The 27,481-nt window shown below is 42.0% G+C and overlaps 2 protein-coding genes across 6 annotated transcripts in view; both read right to left on the bottom strand.

Moving 5' to 3' along the window:
• C1H19orf25 (chromosome 1 C19orf25 homolog) overlaps positions 1-27,481 on the bottom strand; it is a 245,185-nt gene that overhangs the window by 139,674 nt on the left and 78,030 nt on the right. The window lies entirely within an intron of this gene.
• On the bottom strand, positions 1,326-26,597 carry ADAMTSL5 (ADAMTS like 5). 5 transcript variants are annotated; one of them, XM_075283455.1, is made up of 13 exons: positions 26,438-26,597; positions 26,261-26,321; positions 12,855-12,973; positions 10,466-10,540; positions 9,026-9,086; positions 7,792-7,903; positions 7,541-7,668; positions 7,309-7,432; positions 6,409-6,492; positions 5,395-5,558; positions 4,406-4,601; positions 2,311-2,379; positions 1,326-1,973 (listed from the first exon to the last, which is right to left on the bottom strand). In XM_075283455.1, exons 1-13 carry the CDS (start codon positions 26,452-26,454, stop codon positions 1,666-1,668), a joined length of 1,518 nt encoding a protein of 505 aa, XP_075139556.1. In that variant the 5' UTR covers positions 26,455-26,597; the 3' UTR covers positions 1,326-1,665. The 5 variants fall into 5 exon arrangements, with proteins under 5 accessions (XP_075139556.1, XP_075139563.1, XP_075139570.1 ...); XM_075283484.1 differs by having other exon boundaries at positions 1,847-1,973; positions 2,311-2,371; XM_075283462.1 differs by lacking the exon at positions 10,466-10,540 and having other exon boundaries at positions 1,328-1,973.

The raw sequence follows: 27,481 nt of genomic DNA, 5'->3' as shown, positions 1-27,481 counted from the left end.
CGGTTCTTCAAAAGTTGGGAGGTATGGGTACAGGGGGCAGTGGAAAGATGTTAGAAGGTGGACGGGGGGGGGGATTGTTGGGGCATCGGGTGTGCGGCACTGGAGCAATAATATATAATATATAAGTTTTTAGCTGGAGAACTACAAAGCACACAATACCTCTAAAGGTATGTGTGCTTTGTACTAATAATGATGTAGGCTGCTATGCTACTAGCATAGCAGCCTGTTTGGGGGTGGGACTTTCACTTTAAAGGAGTGTTCACATTGCGTTTTTGGCCTCCCTTGCCGGGATACATTGGTAACCAGTCACAATCAGCTACCCACTTAACCCTGCACGGAGAACTGCAGGCCCCCCTTTTTTTTAATGGCTAGTTCTTCGTGCTGGGATAAGTTGACAGCTGATTCTGACTGGTTACCAACGTATCCCGGCAAAGTAGGCCAAAAACGCAATGTGAATAAGCCCTGAGGATTTATTAGGAGGGCTCTTATAAATGGTGTTGGCTCTCTATAGGCGCTGTCACACGTAGCAGACTGTACCTGCAAATAGAATCTGATTAAGCCTTGTAATGCTGCTAAATAAAGGGAAATGTAATACATATATGGTATTTCGCAGAATAGAGTAGTTTTAAAATGGCAGCGGGGGGGGGGGGGGGGGGGGCAGACACTTAGGCTGTATGGGGCCCCAAAATTACCCTACTCAACCTATACTCCGTATTAACCTGTCACATATGAAAAATGGATAAAGCCACCACACCGTCCCAATCAGGGGGTTGCTATTTGATGGTATACATGATGATGAAAATTAATTATTGTAACAAGAATGGTTGAAAGGACAATTCCTCATTCAAACCGAACGGTCTTAAGGTATTGAGAAGGAATATCCATCGACACTCATGTTCCAAAATCCTTTTTTCATAGTCACCACCCCTAGGTAACGGTTCCACTTTTTCAAGGACTAAGAATCTGATACTCATTGGTTCTCCTTGGTGGTGAATGTTGACATGATTTGCCACCGGGGTGTCAGAATTCCCGTTAATATCCCCAATGTACTCCAAAATGAGACGCCTGAACTCCCTGCTGGCTTTTCCCACATATTGCTGTGAGCAGACACAAGTCATCAAATATATGACCCCTCTTGTTCTGCAATTCACTAGGCATCTTACTGGGAATGATTTTCCCAGGTTTTTGTGATAGTTCTTACTCCCATCAATGAAACCACATGCACGGCAATTACCACATTTTTTTGTACCTTTTCTGCCACTACTACCTAACCACGTGGCATCCGTCACGGGTGAGTAGTGGCTGTGCACCAGTTGGTCACTTAGATTTGAACCCTACCTTACAGAGATATTCCCCCCTGTCCTAGAATCAATGATTTATATAGTGATCCATCATACCAAAATAATCAATAAACAATATTATGAGTGTAGTATTAATTGTATGCATATTTTAGATTACCTTAAAGTCAAAACATTTCAATTATAACAATTTTGTTTGCTGAGTTAGTTGTTAAAATAGCAGTCTAATAACATATTTTATTTTACTACTAAATGAGATATCTGAGAACTGATGTTTTCCATGTACTGTTGGTTACAAGTGCTCTCACGTATAATTTTGCCTTGCTGTTCCCATATTTGATGAAGTTGGGCTTCCTTCCTCTCCTTCTCAGGAGGATCTTCTGCACCATCTATTTAGTTGTTCCATTTGGTAGTCCTCATGTTGTGACCAGCGCCTGACATAAGTGTTATTGGTGAGCATGATCCTGTTGAGAGTACGCTCATAGTTCATGTGTCTGGAAGGCATCAGGATATATTCTTTATGATCTTGTAGCTTAGGACAGTCACACTTGTTAGATGCCCAAATGTATTCTCGTTGCACAAGAGGGAATTTACTTTTGTACACATGTTCAATATGTATGTCATAGCGTGTCTCTTGACCTATAATCTTCTGGCTCAAAACCTTGCCACGGATCACTGCACAGAAAGAGAGGAATCAAAATGTAATGAATTTACAGAAATAGGGATTTTCAACATTTATGTAAAAGTTCTTGAACTTTCTAATATTCTTTATGCTTCAGTTCTTCACAGTTTTTTGACATTCCGGAGAATCAGAGTCTGTCCTGGTCATGGGCAAAAACAAGAGACTCTTTACAAATATGCTGGTAAACACATAGCAAGTCCTGTACCTGTGCGAGTAGCACATGACTAGAACAGGTTTGAGGTGGCCCCATGTTGCGTTAACATTTACATTTAGATAGTTTATTAGACCATTAGATTTAACAATAAATAAGTGACTAAATCCCATGCTTACCGAAATCACTCTGACAATAATGTTTCCTCCTCTGGGATCTGCCCTTGAACTGTAAACACTTCTGGCAATCTCATCCAAGAAACAAAAAATGTGAAAAATTCATAACAATAATAATTTGAAAATACTGAGTATTCATTACTTTATCACTACCATTAGTAAGAAACAATGGCATGTAGATTCCTTTAAACCATAACTAAGCTTATGAAAACCTTTTTCTCGCAGTATTTGTGATATTAATAAATTTTATAATATACTTTACTATACTGCAGATCCCTTTTTCTATCATAGCATAGATCTACTGTGCACATGGAAATTTATGATAGACACAGGGAGCTGCAGCCCCTGCTCTCTATAGATCACTACTTAGAAGACGACAAAGGACCTTGTAGTGACGTGAAGCCAATCACAGAGCATTAGTGATGTCATCACAGGTCCTGTGAAACTAGCAGGGAAGAGACAGTTAGAGGCTGTCAATCGAAAGCAAGAGGAGGGACTTACATACAAGAACCAAGAGAGGAGGGCGTGAACAGAGTATGATCCTAGGGGTGCACGGGAATGCCCACGATGCACGGAGGGCTCATTTACATATACGTTTAAAAGGTAATTCATTAAAACGGGGGGGGGGGGGGGTCTTTTAATAAATGATTAGCAGGACCTGAATAGCCTTTTTAAAGACTATTCAGGCATATGTTTATCTAAAATAGCAAAAATCCTGTGAGAGAGAACCTTTAAGATATTTTTATATAACACCAATATTAGGAGCAAGTTTTGGATTTAGCAGAGCATGAGATGTCATTATTTGTAAGCTTTAGAAAAGTTTGTACAAGTCAATAAAGAGTGGAATTTAGTAAAAGGAAATTCCCATAAGATGTTGTCTGGAGGGAGGGATTTCTTTCAGAAAGCACAGATGCACAGGAAGTAACACAAGCAAGCAGAAAATCTGTGTAAGGTGAGGGGCTAGAAATAGATCTAAAATTTGTTATTCATTTCATACTATTTTTTGTAGTATTTTTTTTACATTATACACTTTATTATTGGTAGTATATTTTATACTATTAATATTCATACTTTGATTTAAAAAAACCCCTCATTTTAATTTTATTTAACTTCATTTGTATAGGAAAAAAAGCATGCATAGAATATATCATTGTATGGTTAAGGTCCCACGTTGCAGAAAATCTGCTTTTTTTTATTGAAGATTTTCGTGCGTTTTTTTGAGCCAAACCTGGGAATGGCTACAAAAAGAATGGGAAATATAAAGGAAGCATTTAGGGTGCATTCACACGGAGGAAAATGGCACTGAATTTGGTGTGGTATCTGCGTCAGATTCAGCACCGAAAAGAATAGCCTCCTGTTGACTTCCAAGACCCTTTATGAGTACCGGCACCCACCATCAGGGTCCTGGGAACTGCAGTTTTAACCGCAATTAGGGTCCTGGGACAATGTATTGGTCTCCTGATGAACTTGACGTCATAGGGAAACATGTTGGGACTATGTGACTATCGCTGTTAGGTGGTGGGAAAGGTTTATTGAGTTCCGTCATGCTACCTTAGCTTTTCAGTTACGGTCAGCCCTACTTAGGAGTCTGTGTTAGTCAAACAGGTAGTCTGTAGTACACAGGGAGAGAAATTTACCCCTGGCAGGCTATTTAGTGCTCTACTACCTGAACCAGTGGACTGAAGGGGTATCCAGTTGGTTTATTAAGTTCACCGTTACCCTGTCCTCTCTAGTTCTACAATAACAAATTGTTGGTTGATACATTTCTTGAACACCAGCAGCTCCTCTCTGTGCTGTAATGTGAGACTTTATCAGGCATTGTGATATTTAGGCGGAATAAATGTATTTACTCCGCCAGAACACATGCCAAGAGTATTTATATCTCTTAACCCCTGGACTCATGCTTGGTAGGAGTGAACTCCCATTACAATATTAGGCTACTCCACTGAAGTGTTTGTAGCATTCCTTATCACATAATAGCTACTTTTACATAAGGGTTCAGCATCCTGGTTTTTTACTTTACTGGGAATAAAAGTTATGTTTTATCGGTTTTTCTTTTGAGGGCACATGTTTTTTGTATGTTATATTATGGTTATACCTGTATTGTCATAGAATTGGTTATTTTCTGGCCTTTTCTCCTCTACACTAGCAAATGTAGGTGTACGAACCCGGGCTTCCAAAACGAAATTGACGGCCTGCCGTGCGGTTTGTGAATCTGTCCGCATGTTGTAGTAAGTGTCCTTAGGTAGCCAGTATTCATATTCAATACCTGGGTTCTGTTCCTGAAAAAGAACCTGTAAAGATAAAATAAAGTAAATTATGATGTGGATGTGAACACATATAGAGTAGAACTGTAGAACTGAAAGTTGGATCTACAATGCAAACCTCTATTGCAGTCCATGTGGTGTCTGCATGTATTAGTTTTAGTGAATGCAATAGATTATTATGCAGTATTTTTCTAATGGACTTTATGAAAGAAAATTTCCATATGGTCAGTGGCGTACCTTGACACTTCTGGGAAACAATGCAAATTGTATACTGGTGTCGCACTGATCATATGACATTTATAAAACTGGTGATTTCTTATGTTGTAGAGAGGACTTGGGGCCCCCTCAGGGCCCAGTAGCAATTTCAACCACTGCACACCCCCAAACCTGACAATTTCCCTTGGTTAAAGTGTTGAAACAATGCACCCATCTTTGAAGGGTATGAGGTCGTCCTATGACTGCTTCCATATTATTCCTATTTTTATAACAATTACCCAGTAAAAGTGTCAGGACAGGGTCTTGGCTAATAAATTGTATGTATATTACCCAGAAATCTTATCTCAAAGGCTACACTGCAGAGCACAAATAAAGCACATCCTGCCAAACAATATACATTTCTGTATTTTTTTCTTTTAAATTTATATATTTTATTTTGCAAAAATAGATAAGATTTTCAAACCTTTTTGGAGCATAGTATGCAGGACAAAATTTAACCTACTACTGTATCCATCCACAAAGAAAGGAGGTGGCAATAATGTGCGAAAAAACAAAACAAATGAGTGATGACAGATTTCCACATATAGAAATAAAAATGTCTCACCAGAACATACAAATCCTCATCAGTAGGCCCTGCTGCTTCCAGGTATTCATGGCTGGCTGTGGCACGGGAGTAGCGTACCTCTGTCCCCGCCACCTTGTATGTTCCAGACCGGGATATTACCCAGTTCCCATTTATCACATAGCCTCTACTCAAACTCATCAGGGCTGGTAAAAAAAAATGTGTGCACAACAATAAAACAGCATTAACACTAGCAGAATAGATTTCCCAATTTAAAGGCTATATTCACTGTATATTTTAATTAAAAAAAAAATGTCTCCAAGGTTACAAAACAAACCCTATGTCCCTATGTTTGATGCTGCAGTTTACTTCACCTGTGTTGGACTGGGTGTCTAGGGCCCACTAGTAGATTTGATTCTGGGTACCCAATGGGTACTACATGTTCATTGATAGGTCTTCATGAAGCAGCATTTTTTTTCCGTTTTTTTCATTGCAGACTTTGCCATCATACATATACCCAACTTAAGGTCACTTACATAAATAAGAGCCAGTGGGAGTATACTTACACCATGATAGTGTCTTAGGATTTGGGGGTTTAATTGTAATATAAGTGCGGAGAAGGGTCTGTAGTAAGAATAGGGTATGACTTTATTATTAAGTTTCACCCAAAAACCATTTTTCCACTTTAACATGTTGCATTTAATATGGTCTTTACATGCTGTACTATAGAAGATAGAATACAGTATCTCCCCCAAACACTCCTCACAGAGGGACAGTGCATACAGGTCCTACTAGTGAACCATGTAGACTGCATGCACTGCTGTACTGGCTCCGCACACATTATAATATTCATGAACCTATGGGAGAGAGCTGAAAGAAAGATAATATGATGCGGGAGGAGAACTAATGATCATGTATACTAAAGGATAACCTGCACCAAAACAACAAAAGATGGTGCAAAATGCCAGATCCAGGTAAACAAATAAAGATAAATGAATTACTTTTATTTTAGAAACATTTGTCTTTGCAGCAATATGGGCAATATGTTCTATTTACCTAAAATGTTGCGACTTCGATCCATCACTTTAATATGCATTGCACCAGCAGGAATACGTGTAACATTTTTGTAATCAAAAATTCCTAATACATAAAATAACAAATATGTTAAATATTAAAAAAATATATATATTGTATGAAAGAATACATTAAAACAACCTGGTAAAAAAATATTTTAATTTTTTTTTTAATGGGCCGTAAGAAAGTTGTGCAAATGCAGTTTTTATCTAACTCCAACCCATTTTCATTTTTTTTCCTGCTTCTCAGTGCATCATATGGAATATTAAATGGTACCACTGAGAAGTACATTTTATTCCACAAAAGTTAAGACCTCATACAACTCTATAAATGGGAAAAATAATATAGTTGTCTTTTGGAAAGGTGGGGAATAATAAATCGAAAATGGCTACAATAGGAAGGGGTTAATGTCTATTGCTTCTGACAGATGAGAGCAAGGGACACTAAATAATGGTAATGATGGTAGTGTGAACCCAGCCTAACAGACGGTCAAGTACAGTACAGTTACTTATAAATACAATCACTTTTTAACCTAAAATCTAGGTGTTGTTTTGGTGATCTAAAAAGCAGTTTACACAAATTTGACTGTGAAAGTTGGTGGTTGGATCCTGCTGTAAGAACTACCCATTAGAGATGAGCGAGTAGTATTCGAATACCTTGCCAGCATAGGAATGTGTGTAAGGGGTTAAATGCTTCGACTATTCGATGCTTGTAACATCTGTTTTGAGTATACCATCAATCTCAACAATCCAATGAACTTCTTATACATAGAAGTTATACGTGGAGAATAAAATAGAACAAAATCCACGGTAGCTGTAGATATATATATATATATATATATATATATATATATATATATATATATATGTAGCCTTATTCAACCTGAAGATGGATAAGGAAGCCGAAAAACATCCTTGATGTGAACACAAGAGTCATTTTGACCACCGCAGTTTCCACATAAGTCATTTATCACTCCAGAACCCAAGATACCATCACAGCCTGTTGTCTGTAGAAAGAATGCACACATTGTATGTTTTAAGGTAAATCCTGAACTAGTAGTAAGCATATATGAGCAAAGTAATGATAGTAATCTTTTTAATTTCTAGATAATTACCAGACATTGACCATTGATGCAAGTACCATCCGAGCCTGGTCCACAACTAGTTCCATCCAATACTCTTCCAAAACTGTAATAAAAGTTGTAACCAGTGGCCAAACAGTTCAAGTCACAGGGAATGGATGCTAAAATGTGTAAGCAATTGAGAGGCCTATGAAATCACTAGGAGCTAGAAATATTAATAAATGATCTGTACACAGTACAACCATAGTGGGGTTATATGACAGTATGCTCAGTGTTTGTCTTACCCTCATAAAATGGCACCCAGTGGTATCTTTGATTAGATGAGCCAGGAATGGGCTTGTTGTTGTAGATGGCACATTGTACATTTCTAAAGGGCACTGAATCTGCTGGACACAGCTGTTAAGTTATATGCAGTTATATTAAGTTATATACTGTATGTTAAAGCAACTAAAACTAGTATCAATCCTCAAGTCATGCTTCACAAATGAACGCTCCGGCTGTGGCATTACTGGTACATGTTATACAGTAGATGTCTTTATATTATTTTACTTTTATTGTTTAAATGGAGTCTATCATTGGTTATAGCGATTTTTAACTAAACATATCTTTGCATATCCTTTAGAGGTATACCTTTTATTCATTGATCGGTGCCAGTGTTTGAATTAGCCCACTTTTATGGATATGCAAATTACCCAACACAGAGCACCAAAAGCCTTCTCGATGTTCCGTGAGCACCGCAGCGTCATCAGCCTTCCCTGGTTCTCACCGCCTCCGTCATTACACATGTTCCCTCCTCCTACACCTCTTAACTATTTCCAGAGCAATTAGTCACGTACAGCGCATGTGCGTGATTTTAATCATGCTGTATGTGACTAGCTGCTCTGAAGGAAGCAGTGAAGAACTGTAGGAGGAGGGATCATGTGTAAAAAAGGGGGTGGTAAGACCCGGGGAAGGCTGATGACACAAGCTGTGCTTAGGGAAAATCGAGAAGGCTTCCGATGCTCCGTGAAGGGTAATTAGTATATCAAGAAAAGCGGGCTAATTCAAAAACAACGCATAAAAGGTATGCCTGGAATAGCTTTTCTAAAGGCAAAGATATGCTTATTTAAAGATCGCTATAGCCAATGATAGACTCTTTTTAAATGGATTTTTCAGCTTTTTGATATTGATTACTTTTTGTTAGTATAACTCATCACTTTTGGGTTGGTGGGGTCCATGAATAGCACCCCCACCAATCAGCAGTTCACAGCAGCTGCCAAAGCTAGAACTACATAGTTTCTGCATTAACGCTGCACAGACACAACAGACAGAGCTTCCAGTATACGTCAGACACCAACGGCTACGGTCAACAGTTGATCAGGAAAAGAGGTGACAAGTTTCAGAATCCCACAAATCTGATATAATCTTTCAGCACACTTTAGTAGTTGGTCCTAGGTGGGATTGCTACCTCTACCATCTAATATGACGTTCATCTGACATTTTGAAACAAATGGGAAAACATGTAAACCAGAGACCTACCATGGACTGACATGATTTATACTGCCGTTGTTCTCCTGCACATGTCACTTGTGTATTATTCCTGTGAAAGAAGAAATCATATAAACTGCATATGTTATCAGGGTCTGGGGTTGCTAGGTGGGGTGGCATAGATACAAAAGTCCAGTTTCTTTAGTCTAAAACAAAGATAGAGTTTATTTTCACTCAAAAAGGTAGTGCAACAACAAAAGGAAACAATACAAAAAATAAATACCTGCCCGGCTAGGCTCTAACTAAACATAGAATAGGTTACCTCACCTAGAGTAACAGAAATCAAAAGCCAGTAGAATTATTCAGGACACAGCTCCAAAAATATGACCTCTCTGTTGGCTCTCCAGCCAAACTCTGCCACAGTCTGCTGCTGGAGATCAGGGTCGGACTGGGGTGCCTAGGGCCCACCAGTGGGATTATTTCCAGGGGCCCACCCTACTGCCATATGTAATATCGCCCGTCCAGTTTTTGCCAATATACACGTTTAAACTGCATTTTCACGCACAATACAGTGTGCAAAACAGCTATGGCTACACTACTACTTCCTTCATGCAACCAAAGATCGCAGTGTCCCTTTGGGACTCTTTCACATTAGTGAATGGAGTCGCATTGGGTCCCTCAGGTTGCAATGTGACTCCATTCACTAACATGAGTGAAAGAATCACAGGGCGACACATCTTTGGTTGTATGACAGAAGTTATAGTGTAGCCATAGCCTTATGCTAGGTTCACAACAGCGGCAAGCTCTCCGTCATACAGGTCCACCATGGGACCAGAATGACGGAGAGGTGGACTATCAAAATGGCGGTTACACACAGACAGTGGCAGACCTCATTAACATAATGAAGTCCGCCAGGTGTCAGCCATTTTCAGGCAGATAAGGGTATGTTCACACATCAGTATGCCATCCGTCCGTTTGAATTCAGTTTGACACTTCAAAACGGACTGAGGCACATACTGATTGCATACTGACACCTTTTTATGCTGATAGCAAACGCTCTCCATCCCCTAGAGGACAGATAAGGGGATTAAAAGTAGCAATTGGAAACAGTGTAGAGATCAGTATGTGTACCAGTCCGTTTTGAAGTGTCAAACTGAATTCAAACGGACGGATGGCATACTGATGTGTGAACATACCCTAAGTCATCAGCGGTTTCTGAAACTTGGATATTGTTATGCTGGAGCTCTAGAAAAGGGCACCAGCATAACAATAGAGTGGGACATTATCTATGGGGTGAGTGGACTACAACTCTCAACAGTTCCAGGGCATCTGGAGCTGCTGGGAGTTGTAGTAATTGAAAGATTTGGGGGCATCTTTCGATTGTTCGCCTCAGACAGCGGGGGGATTGGGGGTGCTAGCAGTACCATTACAATAAATTACAACATTACAATAAATACAATGCAATGTGATATTTTGTGCAGTAATACTCACAGGAGACGTCTTCCCACATTTCCCGTCTCTTCCCTTTGGACCGCCATGACCACTTCTTCCAGCTGTGACTTGACTCTGTAAAGTTTGAAACACAGACATCTTTGACTCCTCACTTCTCCACACATCCAACCCCAATATATATATATATATATATATATATATATATATATATATATATATATATATATATATATATATATCACAGCAGCCCCTGCAGCCTATATTATGCCCCACAGTGGCACAATAGACTGTGGGGCTTAATAGAGGTTGCAGGGGGGCCACTGTAGGGCATAATAGAGGTTACAGGGGCCACAGTGGACCCTTCAAGCTCTATTATGCCCCACAGTTGCACACCCATGAACTATTATTATACTCGGGGGTCTTTTCAGACCCTGAGTATAATAATCGGAGCCCCAGGGGAGGTGAGGGAACATAATAAATACTGTTACTCACCTCGCCGGGATCCGATTTTACTCCTAGCAGGCTTTGGGCCTATATGGTAATGTGTCAGATGTCACGTGGTCTGGGATATTACCATATAGGCCCAAAGCCTGTGCTAGCAGTAACATATAGGCCCAAAGCCTGTGGTAGCAGTAACAGCCTGTTACTATATAGGCCTAAAGCCTGTGCTAGCAGTAACAGGCTATTACTACTAGCACAGGCTTCGGGCCTATATAGTACTGCTAGCACAGGCTTCGGGCCTATATGGTAATATTCCAGACCACGTGACGTCTGGGCATTACCATATAGCCCCGAAGCCAGCTAGGAGTAACATCAGATCCCGGAGAGGTGAGTAACACTGTTTATTATGTTCTCTCACCTCCCCTGGGGCCCCGATTATTATACTCGGGGGTCTGAAAAGACACCTGAGTATAATATTAGCGGCAGTGGGATCGCGGCCTGGCCCGGGCCTATTCACTACCGCCCGCCGCGGCCTAAAGTACAAGAGGAAGCGGGGGCGGCAGTGAGCAGGTCCGAGTTGGTAAATAGGCCGCTGCCTGCTGGTAGATACTCCAGCAGGCAGCGGCCTATTATAAAACAAAAAAAAAGTTATTATACTTACCGTCCGACCGCGCGCTGCTGCTGCTGCTGCTGCCGCATCCTCTTCTGTCAGACGTCTGTGTATCAGCGTAGGCGGCGTGATGACGCCGCCTACGCTGATACGTAGATGGCTGAACAAGCGCAAGAACATCGGTAGCTCTCCTTGCGCTGGTTTTTAGGATTAGGGGAGGCGCCCTAAGCGCCTCCCCTAATCCTCCTCTGACATGGGCAGGGGCCCGATTGAAATGTCAGGGGCCCGATCGGGCCCCTAACCACCCGATCCACCCCATTGATGATCGGGCCCCTGCCTATGCTATGTATAGTCGGGGCCCACCGGGGGATCCCCCGGTGCTCCGGCGGGCCAGTCCGACCCTGCTGGAGATGACTTCTTAAGCCTCCTTGACGAGGAGACTCTCTGCAGCTGAGTCGCTGCTGGAACAAACCCAAAGTGTGGACTGGAGGGGGGTGGAATGACAGGTCCCATTACCAACCTACCTGTCATTCTTAAAAATCCAGCCCAGTAACGGGAACTCTGAAATAACCCTCAGAAGACAATAGTTATCTTCTGAGGAACGTTTTTTCTGGAGTTTTCTCATTTCACCCACCTTAGTAGTCTGGGTGAGATGTACACCCCCTCCATTACCTGACCAGCCATCGGCTTACATATCCCCCCCCCTCTTCTCCAGACCGGAGAGCTGGGCATTTGTGGCCATCATACAATGCACCCTTGACAGGGCATCAGCATTTCCCAATAATTTCCCTGGCCTGTGTTCTACATCAAACGCAAAATTTTGCAGAGACAGGAACCATCGGGTAACCCTAGCATTTCCGTCCTTATTGATTTTTATTGTTTAAAACCAATAAACAATGTCATGAAAAAGGAATCAGATAAGAACATAAACAGAAGACAAAGGGAAAAATGAAAGGGTAATGATGGAGGAGGCAAGGGATTAAGGGAGTTAGGGTCAAAGGCCTTGCAATATACGGTATGAATCCCATGGCCCCAGATAGATTGGAACACCTCGACAGTATTATTCAGGGACGTAGTCAGGAACTCTGAGTTACAAACATCCGTCATATATGGACCAGAAGTTCTGCGTTGTGGGTTTTTTCCACAGCGCTTTTCGCAGAAAGTCTTTCTGCTTCCTTTATACCTATAAGGAAAATGCCTAGAATCCCATCCACTTTGCAGTGACTGTAAAATGCCGCAGTTTTTGCCACGGTTTTTGTGCCATGTGGGGTCCTGGCCATATAAAGATATATTAGGTAGCTGTTTGGAACCTTTTTAAATAAAAAATATATATATTATAATTTTAAGATGTGATTTTTAAAAGGTTTGCCTGCTTACCTTTGGCACTGGCGGGTTCTCAGAGTCACACCCTCCCCACATGAACTGGAGCAGCCCTTCCAAGGCCCCCATGTTGCCCATAATCCAGTTGTTGAATGGAGAACCCTCTTCTCTGTGATCTACTTTTAGAAACAAATCAGAAACAACATTACACTTCCTCAGGATGGGTGCAAAATTTGAATGCAAATTTTTTGGGGGGCTATATATATATATATCTACTGTAGATAAACAGAATACTAATCTACTGGAGTAGAGACCCCATAAACAACAAAACATTTTATTTCCTATTGCTTTCATGGAAACAGCATATGGAAAAAAGGGAAATTATACAGCAAAGTTTGACAGAAATGAGAGAAAATGCAATACATTTGGTAGTGGAGTTAACATGCTAGTCACATAGTGGTGTTAACCATCTGTCCATATCTACCATATATAACCTATTTGTGGCAATAACACCTAGACGGTTGAAGGTGAAGACCTAAAAATAACATGTAATGTTAGCACAGAGCTATAGGCCATTGTCATGATGCCTATGAATACACAGCATAGAAATCTAGATCTCACCAAGGCCTAATGGTATTGTACACAGAAAGTGACAAGTCACTGCAAGATTGTATTAGCCACTGGCTCAGACTCCAACTCCTGCTCTGACTCTGACTACTTCAGCCATGGTCAATCAGAAGCAATAAAAATCCTCAAATTCATTAAAGGGATTCTATCATTAGAATACCCTTTTTAACTAAATACATGTAGGAATAGCCTTAAGAAAGGCTATTCTTCTCTTACCTTTATTACTCCTATCCACGCTGCCATTCCTGAGAAATATCTTCTTTCTTCCTTATGTAAATGAGTTTTACATAAGGAAGAAAGAAAATATTTCTCAGGAACGGCGAATAATAAAGGTAAGAGGAGAATAGCCTTTCTTGAGGCTATTCCTACATGTATTTAGTTAAAAAGGAAATGCCAATGATAGAATCCCTTTAAAAACCCAGTGATTGAATTGAAAAGTAAATATAAAACCATGCATCCAATTAATTATACAAAATTAATAATCGTAGAATATAATAATCATATTGATTGTATTTTGAAGCAGAGATGGTAACTTTTTACCATCCAATTCCACTCAAAATTGGTTGCAACTGTGACTCCACAGCCCTGGGGGAGGAAGGTCTTGTCTTAATCTATATGAGTAGGGAACTTCTAGTATATTTTAAGGATGGATAGCTCTTTTATAGATCAGGTGTTCAGTGGACAGGACATTGCTGTGAATAGTGTGTGTGTGGTGCTCCATATATAAATGTTAGTGATATACATAGATATATGATATGTTTATCTTTTGGGTAAATAGTTGACAGTGGTGCTCTGCAGGAGATCTAGGGAGGCCAAATGTATAATGCCAGAGGCCATTCAAAAGTCTGCTATAGGGCCCAGTATTTCTAGGTACACCCCTGCTGGTGACCAACACTTTCCAAGGATTTAATGTGCCTAGATTCTGTTCCTTTTACAAACTGTCATTGGCGTTTAATATGCGTCCACATAACAGCACAGTTCTAATGGGGTTTATGCAGGATGCCAACAGTGTATAGAGCAGGGGTAGGGAACCTTTGGCTCTCCAGCTGCTGTGAAACTACAACTCCCAGCATGCTCCATTCACTTCCATGGGAGTTCCCAGAACAGCAGAGCCAGTATGCATGCTGGGAGTTGTAGTTTTGCAACAGCTGGAGAGCCGTACGTTCCCTACCCCTGGTATAGAGCATAGAGAGGAACATAAGGTCAGATTTACAATGTGGCACTGATTCCATATTTCTGTTTCACCATAGGAAAATGGAATGGATGCTAAAGACGGATATGATAATTGATGGCCACCAAAAGAGAGTGAAAAATCCCATTGACCATAATGGATTCTGACAGGATTCCATTTTGGTATTCAAGACAAAAAAATATATAAAAATTGAAGCTTGAACTTGAATCAGAGGCTCCTAAAGGAATATAGAACGCAGTTGTGACCCTATATTTAGGCTGGTTGCACACAACTGTGTGTTGGCATCTGGCCGTGACTGAACAATGAATTCAATGAATAGGGGTTGCTGAAGAACGGCTGCAAAACTGCACAGGAATAGGAGCGGTCCTGAGTTTTGCAGCCCACACTGTCTAATATATGGTCATGAGCACGGGCCCACAGAAAAGAATGGGTCAATCAGGAGAAACCCGAATAGCACACTGACCTAGCAGATGGTCTAGGTCAGAGTCTTCTTGAATGTCTATAACATTAAAAAAAAAAAAAAAAAAAACTGATCCAATTTTTATTAGAAAAAAAGATTCCCTATCCCTACCTGAATTACAAAAATGTAGTGTGACAGTAACACTAACATGTTTGCAGGTGAATCCCCCGGTGGGCCCCGAGCCCCGACTGTTAAGTCCTCATTGTACTAATGCAGATACATTGGTCAGGGGCCCCCAATCGAGCACCTGACCAATGCATCCGCATTTGCCTCAACACACATGGGCCCCCATTAGCTGATGCTGAAACTGCACATAGTGTCCTCCCAATATATAGGGAAAGTATATATCGGAGGACATGTGTGCAGTTTCAGCATCGGCTATAATGGCTGCTCGTAATCCTCTCACTGACCTGCTGCAGCTATTGTATAGCTGCTTTCCTGTGAGGACCTGCTGTGCTGCCCGGACTTCCTCCCTCCCCCTCCTCTTCACAGTGAGTCGTCTCTCACATCAGAGCATGTGGGGAAGACTGGAAGCAGTCTGCTGTGATGGTTCACTCTTCTGGAAAATGTGAGTATATTATTTTGGTAAAATCTGTCTATTTAATATGTGTACATTTGTTTAAAGTTTGTGTCTTGTATGTTGTGTGAGTACTGTATGTTTGTATGCAGATATGTATATACAGTATACTATAATGTGTAGGAGTGAGTGTATGTATATATGTGAGTATATATAGTATTCATACATTCATATAAGTATATATATGACATATATGGTATATGAATGTATATTATTATTATTGTTTATATAGCACCATTAATTCCATGGTGCTTTACATTTGGGGGTTTACATACAATGCACAAAATATACAGGTAGATATAATACTAACAGTGATTGGCTGGGGTAGAGGGCCCTGCCCGCGAGGGCTTACAATCTATGAGGGGGGGTAGATACAGAAGGAGAGGGGGAGACTGTACAGATGGTGGTGCGGTGATAGTGTTATTGGAGGTTGTAGGCCTTCCTGAATAGGTGAGTCTTCAGGGCCTTCTTGAATCCTGTGATTGTGGGGATCAGTCTTATGTGTCTTGGTAGGGAGTTCCAGAGTATGGGAGATGTACTGGAGAAATCTTGGAGGCGGTTGTGTGAGGAGCAGATGAGAGAAGAGCGGAGTAAGAGGTCATTGGAGGATCTGAGGTTACGTGTGGGTAGGTAGCGGGAGATTAGTTCAGAGATATATGGAGGGGACAGGTTGTGGATAGCTTTGAATGTTAACGTTAACCCCTTCCCGACATGCGCCGTAATAGTACGGCGCGTGTCGGGTCTGTAACTATGGCGACCGCCCGGGAGCCGGGCGGCCGTCATAGCCGCCGGGTGTCTACTGCTTTAAGCAGTAGACAACCGGCTCTAATGCCTCCGATCGGTCCCCGGACCGATCGGAGGCATTAACCCCTCCGGCGCTGCTGTCAAAGGCGCCGGAGGCGCCATTTTCCCGGCGGCGCATGGGCGCCGCCATTTTGGCAGGGATCGCCGGCTCCTGGAGCATGCTCCAGGGCCGACCCCCCGTTGCCATGACAGCCGAGAGCCTTGTTAAAGGCTCCCAGCCGGTCTGCAAATTCTCTCTTTTGCAGGCTGGTGTATACAGCCTGCAAAAGAGATGATGCTTTTTTGCAATGCATTGCAATGCATTAGCATTGTAATGCATTGCATTAGTGATCAGACCCCCTGGGGTTCAACACCCCTAGGGGGTCTAATAAATGCAAAAAAAAAATTAAAAAAAAGTTAAAAAAAAATATAAAAAAATATAAAAAGTATTAAAAGTTCAAATCACCCCCCTTTCCCTAGAACAGATATAAAAGTAGTTAAAAACTGTGAAACATATACATGTTAGGTATCCCCGCGTCCAAAATCGCCCGCTCTACAAATCTATACAAATATTTTTCCTGTTCGGTAAACGCCGTAGCAGGAAAAATAGTCAAAAGTGCCAAACCGCCGTTTTTTCACTGTTTTAATTCTGATAAAAATTTGAATAAAAAGTGATCAAAGCAATAACATTTCCCGAAAATGGTAGAACTAAAAAGTACACCCAGCCCTGCAAAAAAAGACGCCCTATGCATCCCCGCACACCTATGTATAAAAAAGTTACGGCCGTCGGAATATGGCGACTTTTAGAAAAAAAAAATTTTAACACCGTTTTGGAATTTTTTTTAGGGGTCAAAATGTAAATAAAACCATATAAATTTGGTATCCCTGGAACCGTACCGAAACACAGAATACAGGGGACATGTCATTTTGGCTGCACAGTGAACGCCGTAAAACCAAAGCCCGTAAGAAAGTCGCAGAAATGCATTTTTTCTTCAAATCCACCCCATTCTGAATTTTTTTCCTGCTTCCCAGTACATTATATAGAATAATTAATGGTGGCATCATGAAGAAAAAATTGTCCCGCAAAAATTAAGACCTCATATGACTCTGGGAGCGGAGAAATAAAAAAGTTATGGGGTTTAGAAGGAGGGGAGTCAAAAACGAAAAACGAAAATCAAAAAATGCCATCGGCGGGAAGGGGTTAATAGCTTGAACTCAATTCGCTGAGCTATAGGTAGCCAGTGGAGGGACTGGCAGAGGGGAGCAGCCGATGAAGATTGGTGGGTGAGGTGGATTAAGTGAGCAGCACAGTTTAAGGTGGACTGGAGGGGGGCGAGGGTGTTTGCTGGGAGTCCATGGAGAAGGGTGTTGCAGTTGTCTAAGCGACAGATTATGAGTACTTGGACAAGCATCTTGGTAGTTTCAGGAGGAAGGAGCGGATTCTATGGATGTTCTTGAGCTGGAGGCGGCAGGAGGTGTTGAGGGTTTGAAAGTCTGACTTGAAGGATAGGTCAGAGTCCAGGGTTACCCCAAGACATCGGGCCTGTGGGACAGGGGTAAGTGGGGTTCCGTTAACTTTGATAGATGGGTCGGGTGGAGGGGCCATACGGGATGGGGTGAAAATGATGAACTCCGTTTTCTCCATGTTGAGTTTGAGAAAGCGGAAGGAGGGGAAGAAGGTGTGAGGAGGAGATGCTGAATGTGCAGTCGGTGAGGTATGAGGAGATCCAGGAAAGGGCCAGGACTGTGATGCCAAGGGATGAGAGAATTTCTAACAGGAAGGAGTGGTCAACTGTGTCAAAGGCAGAGGAGAGGTCAAGGAGGAGGAGGATAGAGTAATGGCGCTTGGCTTTGGCGATTAGCAGGTCATTAGTGACTTTTGTTAGGGCAGTTTCAGTGGAGTGACGGGGTCTGAAGCCTGACTGTAGTCTGTCAAAGAGCATGTTGGACGAGAGATAGGAGAGTTTGGAGTGGACATGTTGCTCAAGTAGTTTTGAGGCGTACGGGAGTAGTGACATGGGACGATAGTTGGCTGGGGAGGACGGGTCGAGGGACGGTTTCTTAAGTATAGGTGTGACAGTGGCATGTTTGAAGGTGGAGGGGAAGGATCCATTGGCTAGGGATAGGTTGAAGAGATGGTTAGGGCCGGAGTAATGACTTCAGTGAGCTTGGGGATGAGATGTGACTGGATCGGGTCAAACGCGCAGGAGGTAAGGTGGGATTTGGAGATTAGGGAGGAGAGTTTTTCATCAGTGATGGAGGAGAAACAGGTCATGGATGGGGAGCAGCGAGTAGTTGGGTAGAGGGGTTCCCAGGGGAGTAGGGTGAGACTGTCTCTGATGGTGTCAATTTTAGTTTTAAAGTAAGAGGCGAAGTCGTCAGCTGAGATAAGTGATGTCGGGGGGGGGGCTGGAGGACGGAGGAGGGAGTTGAAGGTGGTGAATAGCTGTTTGGGATTGTGAGAGAGTGCAGATATGAGTGTGGTGAAGTAGATCTGCTTTGTGGAGGTGAGTGCGTTCTTAAATGTGAGAACTGCCTCTTTGTAACTGAGGAAATCCTCCTGGGATTGGCTTTTCTTCCAGAGGCGTTCTGCAACCTGTGAGACACGTCTCAGTTTTTTAGTCAGGTCAGTGTGCCAGGGTTGTCTATTGATCGGTCGGGCTCTGGTGTTTGTGTAGGGAGCCACAGAGTCAAGGGCTGAGGTAATGGTGGTATTATAGAAGGCAGCAGTGGCATCTGTATCTTGGAGTGAGGATATGTCAGCGGGTGGTAGTAGAGAGTCTGAGAGGGTGCAGGTCTCAAGGCGGTTGAGGTTCCTGCGGGGGTGTGGTGGTATAGAGATTGGGGGGGGTCTATTGGAGAGGAGTGGGCAGAGAATATCAGCAGGTTGTGGTCAGAGAGCGTAGACGGAGAGTTGGAGAGGCTGCATATGGAGCAGAGGCGGGTGAATATGAGGTCTAGTGTGCCCCCCTTTATGTGGGTGGCAGAGGAGGACCAAAGGGAGAGACCAAAGGAGGCGGTGAGGGACAAGAGGCTGGAAACAGGGGGGTGGTCTTTGTTAATAGGGATGTTGAAATCACCCAATGTATATAAATGTATGTGTGTATATATGCTATAATAATGTATATATGGTATATGTATAAGGCCTGGTTCACATCTGTGTTTGGTTATCCGTTCGGGAAGTCTGTATGCCCCCCCCGAATGAACTACGAAAGCATTAGCAAGCGGTGTGCAGTGAAAGCACATGGACCCCATAGATTATAATGGAGTCTGTGTGCTTTCCGCGCGGTCTCTGTACGGAACATGCGTACAGGAAAGTAGATCATGAAGTACTTTTCTGTCTGCATGTTCCGTACCGCACAGAAAGCACACGGACTCCATTATAATTTAAGGGGTCCATGTGCTTTCACTGCACATCGCTTGCTAATGCGTTCAGTAGTCTGTTCGGGGGGTCACCATGCGAACTCCCCAAATGGATTACCGAACGCAGATGTGAACCAGGCCTGAGTGTGTAGGTATATAGTGTGTGCAGTCCCATCCACACATTGTAGAAAAATGCATGCAGCGGACACACTGCGATTTCCAAAACTGTTGTGGTCTTGGAAATTGCAGCTTGTCACTTATACCTAGAGAAACACCGGTGGTTTCCCTATAGGCATAATGGAAGCAGAAAGTCCTCAAAGGAAACCTCTGCGGAGTTTCTGCAATAAGTATTGTGAGAAAAACTGATGCGTTGCCACCGAGGTTTTTCCACAGCATTTTTTTTCTGCGGGATGCTACATGGGGCCTTAGCCTTATAGTGTAGTACACAGTATATATATATATATATATATATATATATATATATATATACAGTCCTATGAAAAAGTTTGGGCACCCCTATTAATCTTAATCATTTTTAGTTCTAAATATTTTGGTATTTGCAACAGCCATTTCAGTTTGATATATCTAATAACTGATGGACACAGTAATATTTCAGGATTGAAATGAGGTTTATTGTACTAACAGAAAATGCGCAATATGCATTAAACCAAAATTTGACCGGTGCAAAAGTATGGGCACCTCAACAGAAAAGTGACATTAATATTTAGTACATCTTCCTTTTGCAAAGATAACAGCCTCTAGTCGCTTCCTGTAGCTTTTAATCAGTTCCTGGATCCTGGATAAAGGTATTTTGGACAAACAATTCAAGTTCAGTTAAGTTAGATGGTCGCCGAGCATGGACAGCCCGCTTCAAATCATCCCACAGATGTTCAATGATATTCAGGTCTGGGGACTGGGATGGCCATTCCAGAACATTGTAATTGTTCCTCTGCATGAATGCCTGAGGATTTGGAGCGGTGTTTTGGATCATTGTCTTGCTGAAATATCCATCCCCGGCGTAACTTCAACTTCGTCACTGATTCTTGAACATTATTCTCAAGAATCTGCTGATACTGAGTGGAATCCATGCGACCCTCAACTTTAACAAGATTCCCGATGCCGGCATTGGCCACACAGCCCCAAAGCATGATGGAACCTCCAACAAATTTTACAGTGGGTAGCATGTGTTTTTCTTGGAATGCTGTTTCTTTTTGGATGCCATGCATAACGCCTTTTTTTTATAACCAAACAACTCAATTTTTGTTTCCAAAATGAAGCTGCCTTGTCCAAATGTGCTTTTTCATACCTCAGGCAACTCTATTTGTGGCGTACGTGCAGAAACGGCTTCTTTCTCATCACTCTCTAATACAGCTTCTATTTGTGCAAAGTGCGCTGTATAGTTGACCGATGCACAGTGACACCATCTGCAGCAAGATGATGCTGCAGCTCTTTGGAGGTGGTCTGTGGATTGTCCTTGACTGTTCTCACCATTCTTCTTCTCTGCCTTTCTGATATTTTTCTTGGCCTGACACTTCTGGGCTTAACAAGAACTGTCCCTGTGGTCTTCCATTTCCTTACTATGTTCCTCACAGTGGAAACTGACAGGTTAAATCTCTGAGACAACGTTTTGTATCCTTCCCCTGAACAACTATGTTGAACAATCTTTGTTTTCAGATCATTTGAGAGCGGGCTGTCCATGTTCGGCGACCATCAAACTGAACTGAACTTGAATTGTTTTGTAGAAAGAAATGGTCCAAAATACCTTCATCCAGGATCCAGGAACTGATTAAAAGCTACAGGAAGCGACTAGAGGCTGTTATCTTTGCAAAAGGAGGATGTACTAAATATTAATGTCACTTTTCTGTTGAGGTGCCCATATTTTTGCACCGGTCAAATTTTGGTTTAATGCATATTGCGCATTTTCTGTTAGTACAATAAACCTCATTTCAATCCTGAAATATTACTGTGTCCATCAGTTATTAGAGAGATCAAACTGAAATGGCTGTTGCAAACACCAAAATATTTAGAACTAAAAATGATTAAGATTAATAGGGGTGCCCAAACTTTTTCATAGGACTGTATATATATATATATTTAAACGGAGATTGTGAGCCCCCTATAGGGCTCACAATGTACATTTTTTCCCCTATCAGTATGTCTTTTTGGAATATGGGAGGAAATCCACGCAAACACGGGGAAAACATACAAACTCCTTGCAGATGTTGTTCCTGGCAGGATTCGAAACCAGGACTCCAGCTCTGTAAGGCTGCAGTGCTAACCACTGAGCCAACGTGTTGCCCCTAGTACACAGTATATTGAGATGATCAGGATGAGGCCCAACAGCGAGACGCAGCTCAAAAACCCTGTGGAATAAATAGCGGCGAATCTCAATGTATTTTTTCCACAGCGTTTTTTATTGTGCTTTTGATGCATTTTCCCGATACTTTCTCCCGATTGTGCAGCTGAAAGTAACCGGCCATGTTTTTAGAAGCGCACGCATTTTAGAGTTTGTGGCTATTCCACATCTTTTTTTCCTGCCATGTGCAGATGAGGTAAATTTGATTACGTTTCATCCACTTTGCTGGTTTTGTAAAACACATTTTTTTTTTTCTGTAGTAGCCAAAGACGTGTTTCTGCAATATGAGGTTTGAGGTATTTATGGCTTATTCTGAGCATAGGCCATAAAAAGATTAACCCTGGACAACCCCTTTAATATGCCCCACACATTTTAACATCCCCCTTCCGCACAGGATGTTACCCCATCACAGATCCCACACAATATAATGGCCCCATCACTGTTCCCCATACATTATGGGGGACCAGTGAAGAGACCACTGTATTGGTGGAGACCAGTGAAGTGGCCATAAAAAATTTGGCCCAGACATTCACTTAAAAGAGGTTGTCTATAAACTGGAGTGATCACTATGGTGGGAGGCGTAAAAATAAAAAAACAAATAATAAAAAAAAAAAAGTATATTCACCTGTCCCCAGCACCCCATTGTCCCCTGCCTGTGTCTGTTCGGTCTCATGGTCTCATTCCTGGAAATTCTTCACCTAACTAGTCTCAGCAATCACATGAGGTGCAGGACTCTCAGCAAGGAGGCGCCAGCACGAGACCGAATGGTCACTGGCTGCGCACAACGGAGCGATGGGGGACAGATGAGTATGCTTTTTTATTTATTTGTTTTTGATTTTACACTTCCCGCCCGGGACATGAATTGCTCCAAGTCCTGGAAACCACTTTAAGGGCTCGTTCACACGGGGAAGTTGGCAGCGGATTTTGAGGCAGAATTTGCTCCCAATGATTTCAATGGGATTTTGAGGCCAAAAATTGCTCCCAATGATTTCAATGGGAGCCGCTCGCTTCTTTTTTCCGCTAGCTAGTAGCGGAAAAAAGAAGCGAGCTGCCCTATCTTGCCGCGGATTCCGCGGCTGAGTTAGTCTCAGCATCTGCGGCGCAAGGCTCCGGCCCATTCATTTGCCACGACGGGATGCCTGGCATCTGCGACAGAATGTGTACACGCCAGAGGTCATGTATCTCTGTGTGAACTAGCCCTAAAGGATTTATTCATCTTTCTAATATTGATGGTCTGTCCTTAGGATAAGCCATCAATATTACATCTGCGATAATACAACAGCCAGGACCTCTGCAGATCAGCCTCTTCCAGGAGCGAGCAGCTACAGGTAATAGTAGCATTTAGAGGAGCCGCGCTGTTCACTTGCCATACAAGGTATAGCAGTACATTTAGGTAGTGCACATGGTATAGTGGGTGAGCAGCATGGCTCCCGACATGTTATTACCTTTAGTCGTTGTGTCTTGGTACCGCCGCTGATCTGCAGGGTCCTGGCGGTGGGCCCCTAGAAACAATTCCACTGGTGGGCCCTAGACACCCCAGTCCGACCCTGCATGTATGCATTACAAGGCGGACAGAATTTTAATTTTACATAGCAAAAAGTACAATTTAATAGGCATTTTAGCTTTGTATTGCATTTTGTTAAAAGACAGAATGTTCCCAGTATGTATAATCTGATTACAACTGGACTGACATTATAGCAATGCTTGTTGAAAGCACATTGTTGTCATAGCTGACATGCCTGTGAATACATGTTCCCTCATGACCTGCTGCCGTGGTAAACAGTCCTTTCAGGTGGTGACTGACGCCCTAACAGGCCCTCTCTTAGGAGCTGCTGACAAGGGACAGTGGACGGACAAGTGGAATTTCAGAGAATTTCCGTTCTCCAATGATAAGATAAGGAATGAAAGTTGCAAGCACTTGGACTACATTCAATAAGTCAAGTGTACTGTGATAACATATATCATTATGTATAACAGAAGAGCATGTGGCTGTGCAACAAAACTACTACTATGTGTTATGAAGTTGTGGAGCTGTAAACGGTGAGGTTCACTCAATGCCAGCTTCATGGTTACAAACTTGTTGGCTAAACAAGTCAGGCCTCGTTCACATCTGCGTCGGTAATCCGTTTGGGGGAGTCTGCATGGGGACTCCCCCCGAACGGACTACCAAACGCATTTGCAAGCGGCGTGCAGTGAAAGCACACGGACCCCATAGACTATACTGGGGTCCATGTGCTTGCTGCGAGATCTCCGCAGGGAACATGCAGACAGGAAAGTACTTCACAATCTACTTACCTGTCCGCATGACTCATGCGGAGATCTCGCGGCAAGCACACGGACCCCATTATAGTCTATGGGGTCCGTGTGCTTTCACTGCACACCGTTTCCAAATGCTTTAGGTAGTCCGTTTGGGGGGGTCCCCATGCGGACTCCTCGAACGGATTACCAAATGTAGATGTGAACCAAGGGTCAAATGTAACATGCCAGGCAGCATTTTATAAAACAGGGTTCATTATGTTAGGCAGGAGCCCCACATGGCGTAAATGCTGCAATTTGCCCACCACAGAAAAAAACGCAGTGTTTTATAGTAACAGCTAATTGGATCGGACTCTAGTGGTGCAGACACACGACGATTTCCAAAAACATTGCGGTTTTGGAAATCGCAGCATGTCAATTATATCTACAGAAACGCATCAGATTCCCAATAGATATAATGGAAGCAGAAAGTCTGCAGAGGAAACCTTTGTGAATTGTCTGTGCAAAGCGCTGCAGAAGAAGTGAGAGGCGCTGCTGCCTCAGCTTTTCCCGTAGCGCTTTTTTGCTGCAGGACGCCACATGGGGCCTTAGCCGCACGTCTTTTCTTAATGAAGGCCTGGGCTACATGTTAATAGGATTACACACAACAGCAATTATCATAGAAGTCGCATTTGATTTGCATTGTAGGCTATTTGCTAAATCATATACAATCGGCATCCAGTAATCCAACAATGTTGGATTTCTGTGACTGTCAACTTGCATTTGACATTGTCAAGTTGGTGCTTGTGGTTTCGGCTTTCATTTTTTTAAATACCTGCCTTCCGGAAGCCATCAGTTTTTATTTTTCCATTCACAGAGCTATAATGTGCTTAATTTTTGCAGGACAAATTATACTTCATAATAGTAATAACTTAATATTCCCCCAAAAAATACTAGGAAGCTGAAATTTTTTTTAAATGGCGTGGAATTACATATATTCTGCATTTCTGCTACTTTTTTATGGTTTTTATTTTTATGGCGTTCACTGTGTATCTAAAATAACATGTTTTCTGTGTTCTGTGGATCGTTATGATTAAGGCGATACCAAATTTATGTAGTTCTTTATACATATAAACACCCTAAGAAAAAATCATAAACTTTGAAAAGAAAAAAGTTCATGGAATAGCTATGATCTGATACCGGCAGCATGTACGGTAAGCTCTGCTCATGCCGAGCCGTATACGCCGGCACTTCCCATTCACTTCAATGGATTATTAGAGCTGATACCTATGGCTGGTTCACATTTTGTGATACTTTATAATGGTGGGTACCATTGACGTATGTTACAACTTTACCTGATTTTCTATGGAGTAATGCAAAGGGTTTTTTTTTTTTGTCAGACTCCAGACAAATTGAGCAGGTAAAGATATCTCCAGATACACAAGACCCAGCTAAGATGGAGCTGACCTCTCTATATTCAGTGGTTGCTAGTTACAATTTGCTAGCTTGTATATAAGTATAGGTCTGTTATAGCTTTGGAGGAGAAAAAACATGAGTGCCTCTCTACAAGTAAGAGACTTAGCGTGTGCAGAATTAGATCGGTTCTGCTGAGTACGTATAGTTGTAATTTGTGGCAAATTTATTAAAAGTTGCAACTTTTTGTTACCAGAATTCTGGAGTGCAGGGTTCGATAAATTCCCCCCACAGAGTATACTTTCCTATTGGTGTTGGAGTAGTCACTGTTTGCAGATATGTAGAAGTACATTATTGCCTCTTGACATTACACTGACTTTTCTTACATTACTACATCACTATTCATGTGCTGTCAGTTGTGAGGATGTAAGAGATCTTTGGGTTTACCATATCTCACCTGACCAATTGCTTGTATGTTGAATAAGTCCAAGACCAATATTAATACCAGAAACCCGAACCTGTTAGAAAACATAGATCTCAATATCAAGATCCACAGATGGAATACATGAAAAACTCCCTAATAATCTAAACTGATCTGCACAAAACTGTAACAGTTACACAAAGTCCCACTCACCAGACCTGCAGCCACATCTTGGACGCTTCATGCTTTTTTTCTAAACTCCAGATTTCAGTTTCTTAGGATTTTCCACACAGAGCTGGTATCACTGCTGCTTGCCAAAATCTGGAGGAGTGCTATGGTATTTTTACTACTGAAAGAGACTCCAAACTTCACTTGTCCTGTCCTTCCACACAAACATGATCTCATATTCACTTCTCCTTCCCCATGAGCCCTCCCCTAATATTGTAACTTACTTAGACATATTCCTCCCACAGGAATCTACTAATTCCCTTACATAGATATTGTATCATAATGGGGAGAGAACAATCTTAGTAAATGATCACAGCTGGACACTCCAACTCTCCTGACTTGTCTATTTTAGTAAATACACATATTCCCCCTGAAATAATAATTCTGCAGTACCAGTTCTTAAAGCCCTATATTGTGCTGTTCCTCTGTTATTCCTCATAGAAATATATGAATAAACTGACATCTGGGCATCACCTGTTTGGGGTGTGTTCCTACGTAGTCAGATGCCGTCCAAGTGTTTACATTGCCAAACTATATAGAAACAATCCTTTTTAACCAGCTAATGTCTGGCTGTCAGTTTTTTCATACATTTCCAGAATGAAAAATGGGAAAACAACACAACACAAAGTTTTAAGAATTGTTATCTCATGGGGAATAAAAGACTTGTCAGGAGTGGTGACATACAATGTTCCCTCTAGCCTGGACAACCTGGTATGTAAAGAGTTAAAACCATGGCGGCAATGCATTGCAGTTCTTCTCGCAGAACTTTAAAAAGAAAGTTTGCAGATGTTTTCTCTGTGGACTTTCTGTTTTAATTATACCTATGTGGAAATCACCAGTGTTTTGGTAATAACCATGTGTCCGCAGCGCAGTTTTTACCGCAAGGTGGGCATGGGATTTGCTACTTTTTAGTTCTACCAGTTCTAGTTGTACTTTTTAGTTCTACCATTTTTGGGAAATGCTATTGCTTTGATCACTTTTTATTCAAATTTTTATCAGAATCAAAACAGTGAAAAAACGGCGGTTTGG

The sequence above is a fragment of the Leptodactylus fuscus genome, chromosome 1, assembly GCF_031893055.1.
Source record: "Leptodactylus fuscus isolate aLepFus1 chromosome 1, aLepFus1.hap2, whole genome shotgun sequence".
NCBI classification, from domain to species: Eukaryota; Metazoa; Chordata; class Amphibia; order Anura; family Leptodactylidae; genus Leptodactylus; species Leptodactylus fuscus.
The sequence above is the reverse complement of the archived record's forward strand: the minus strand, read 5'-3'. Positions and strand labels throughout refer to the sequence as shown.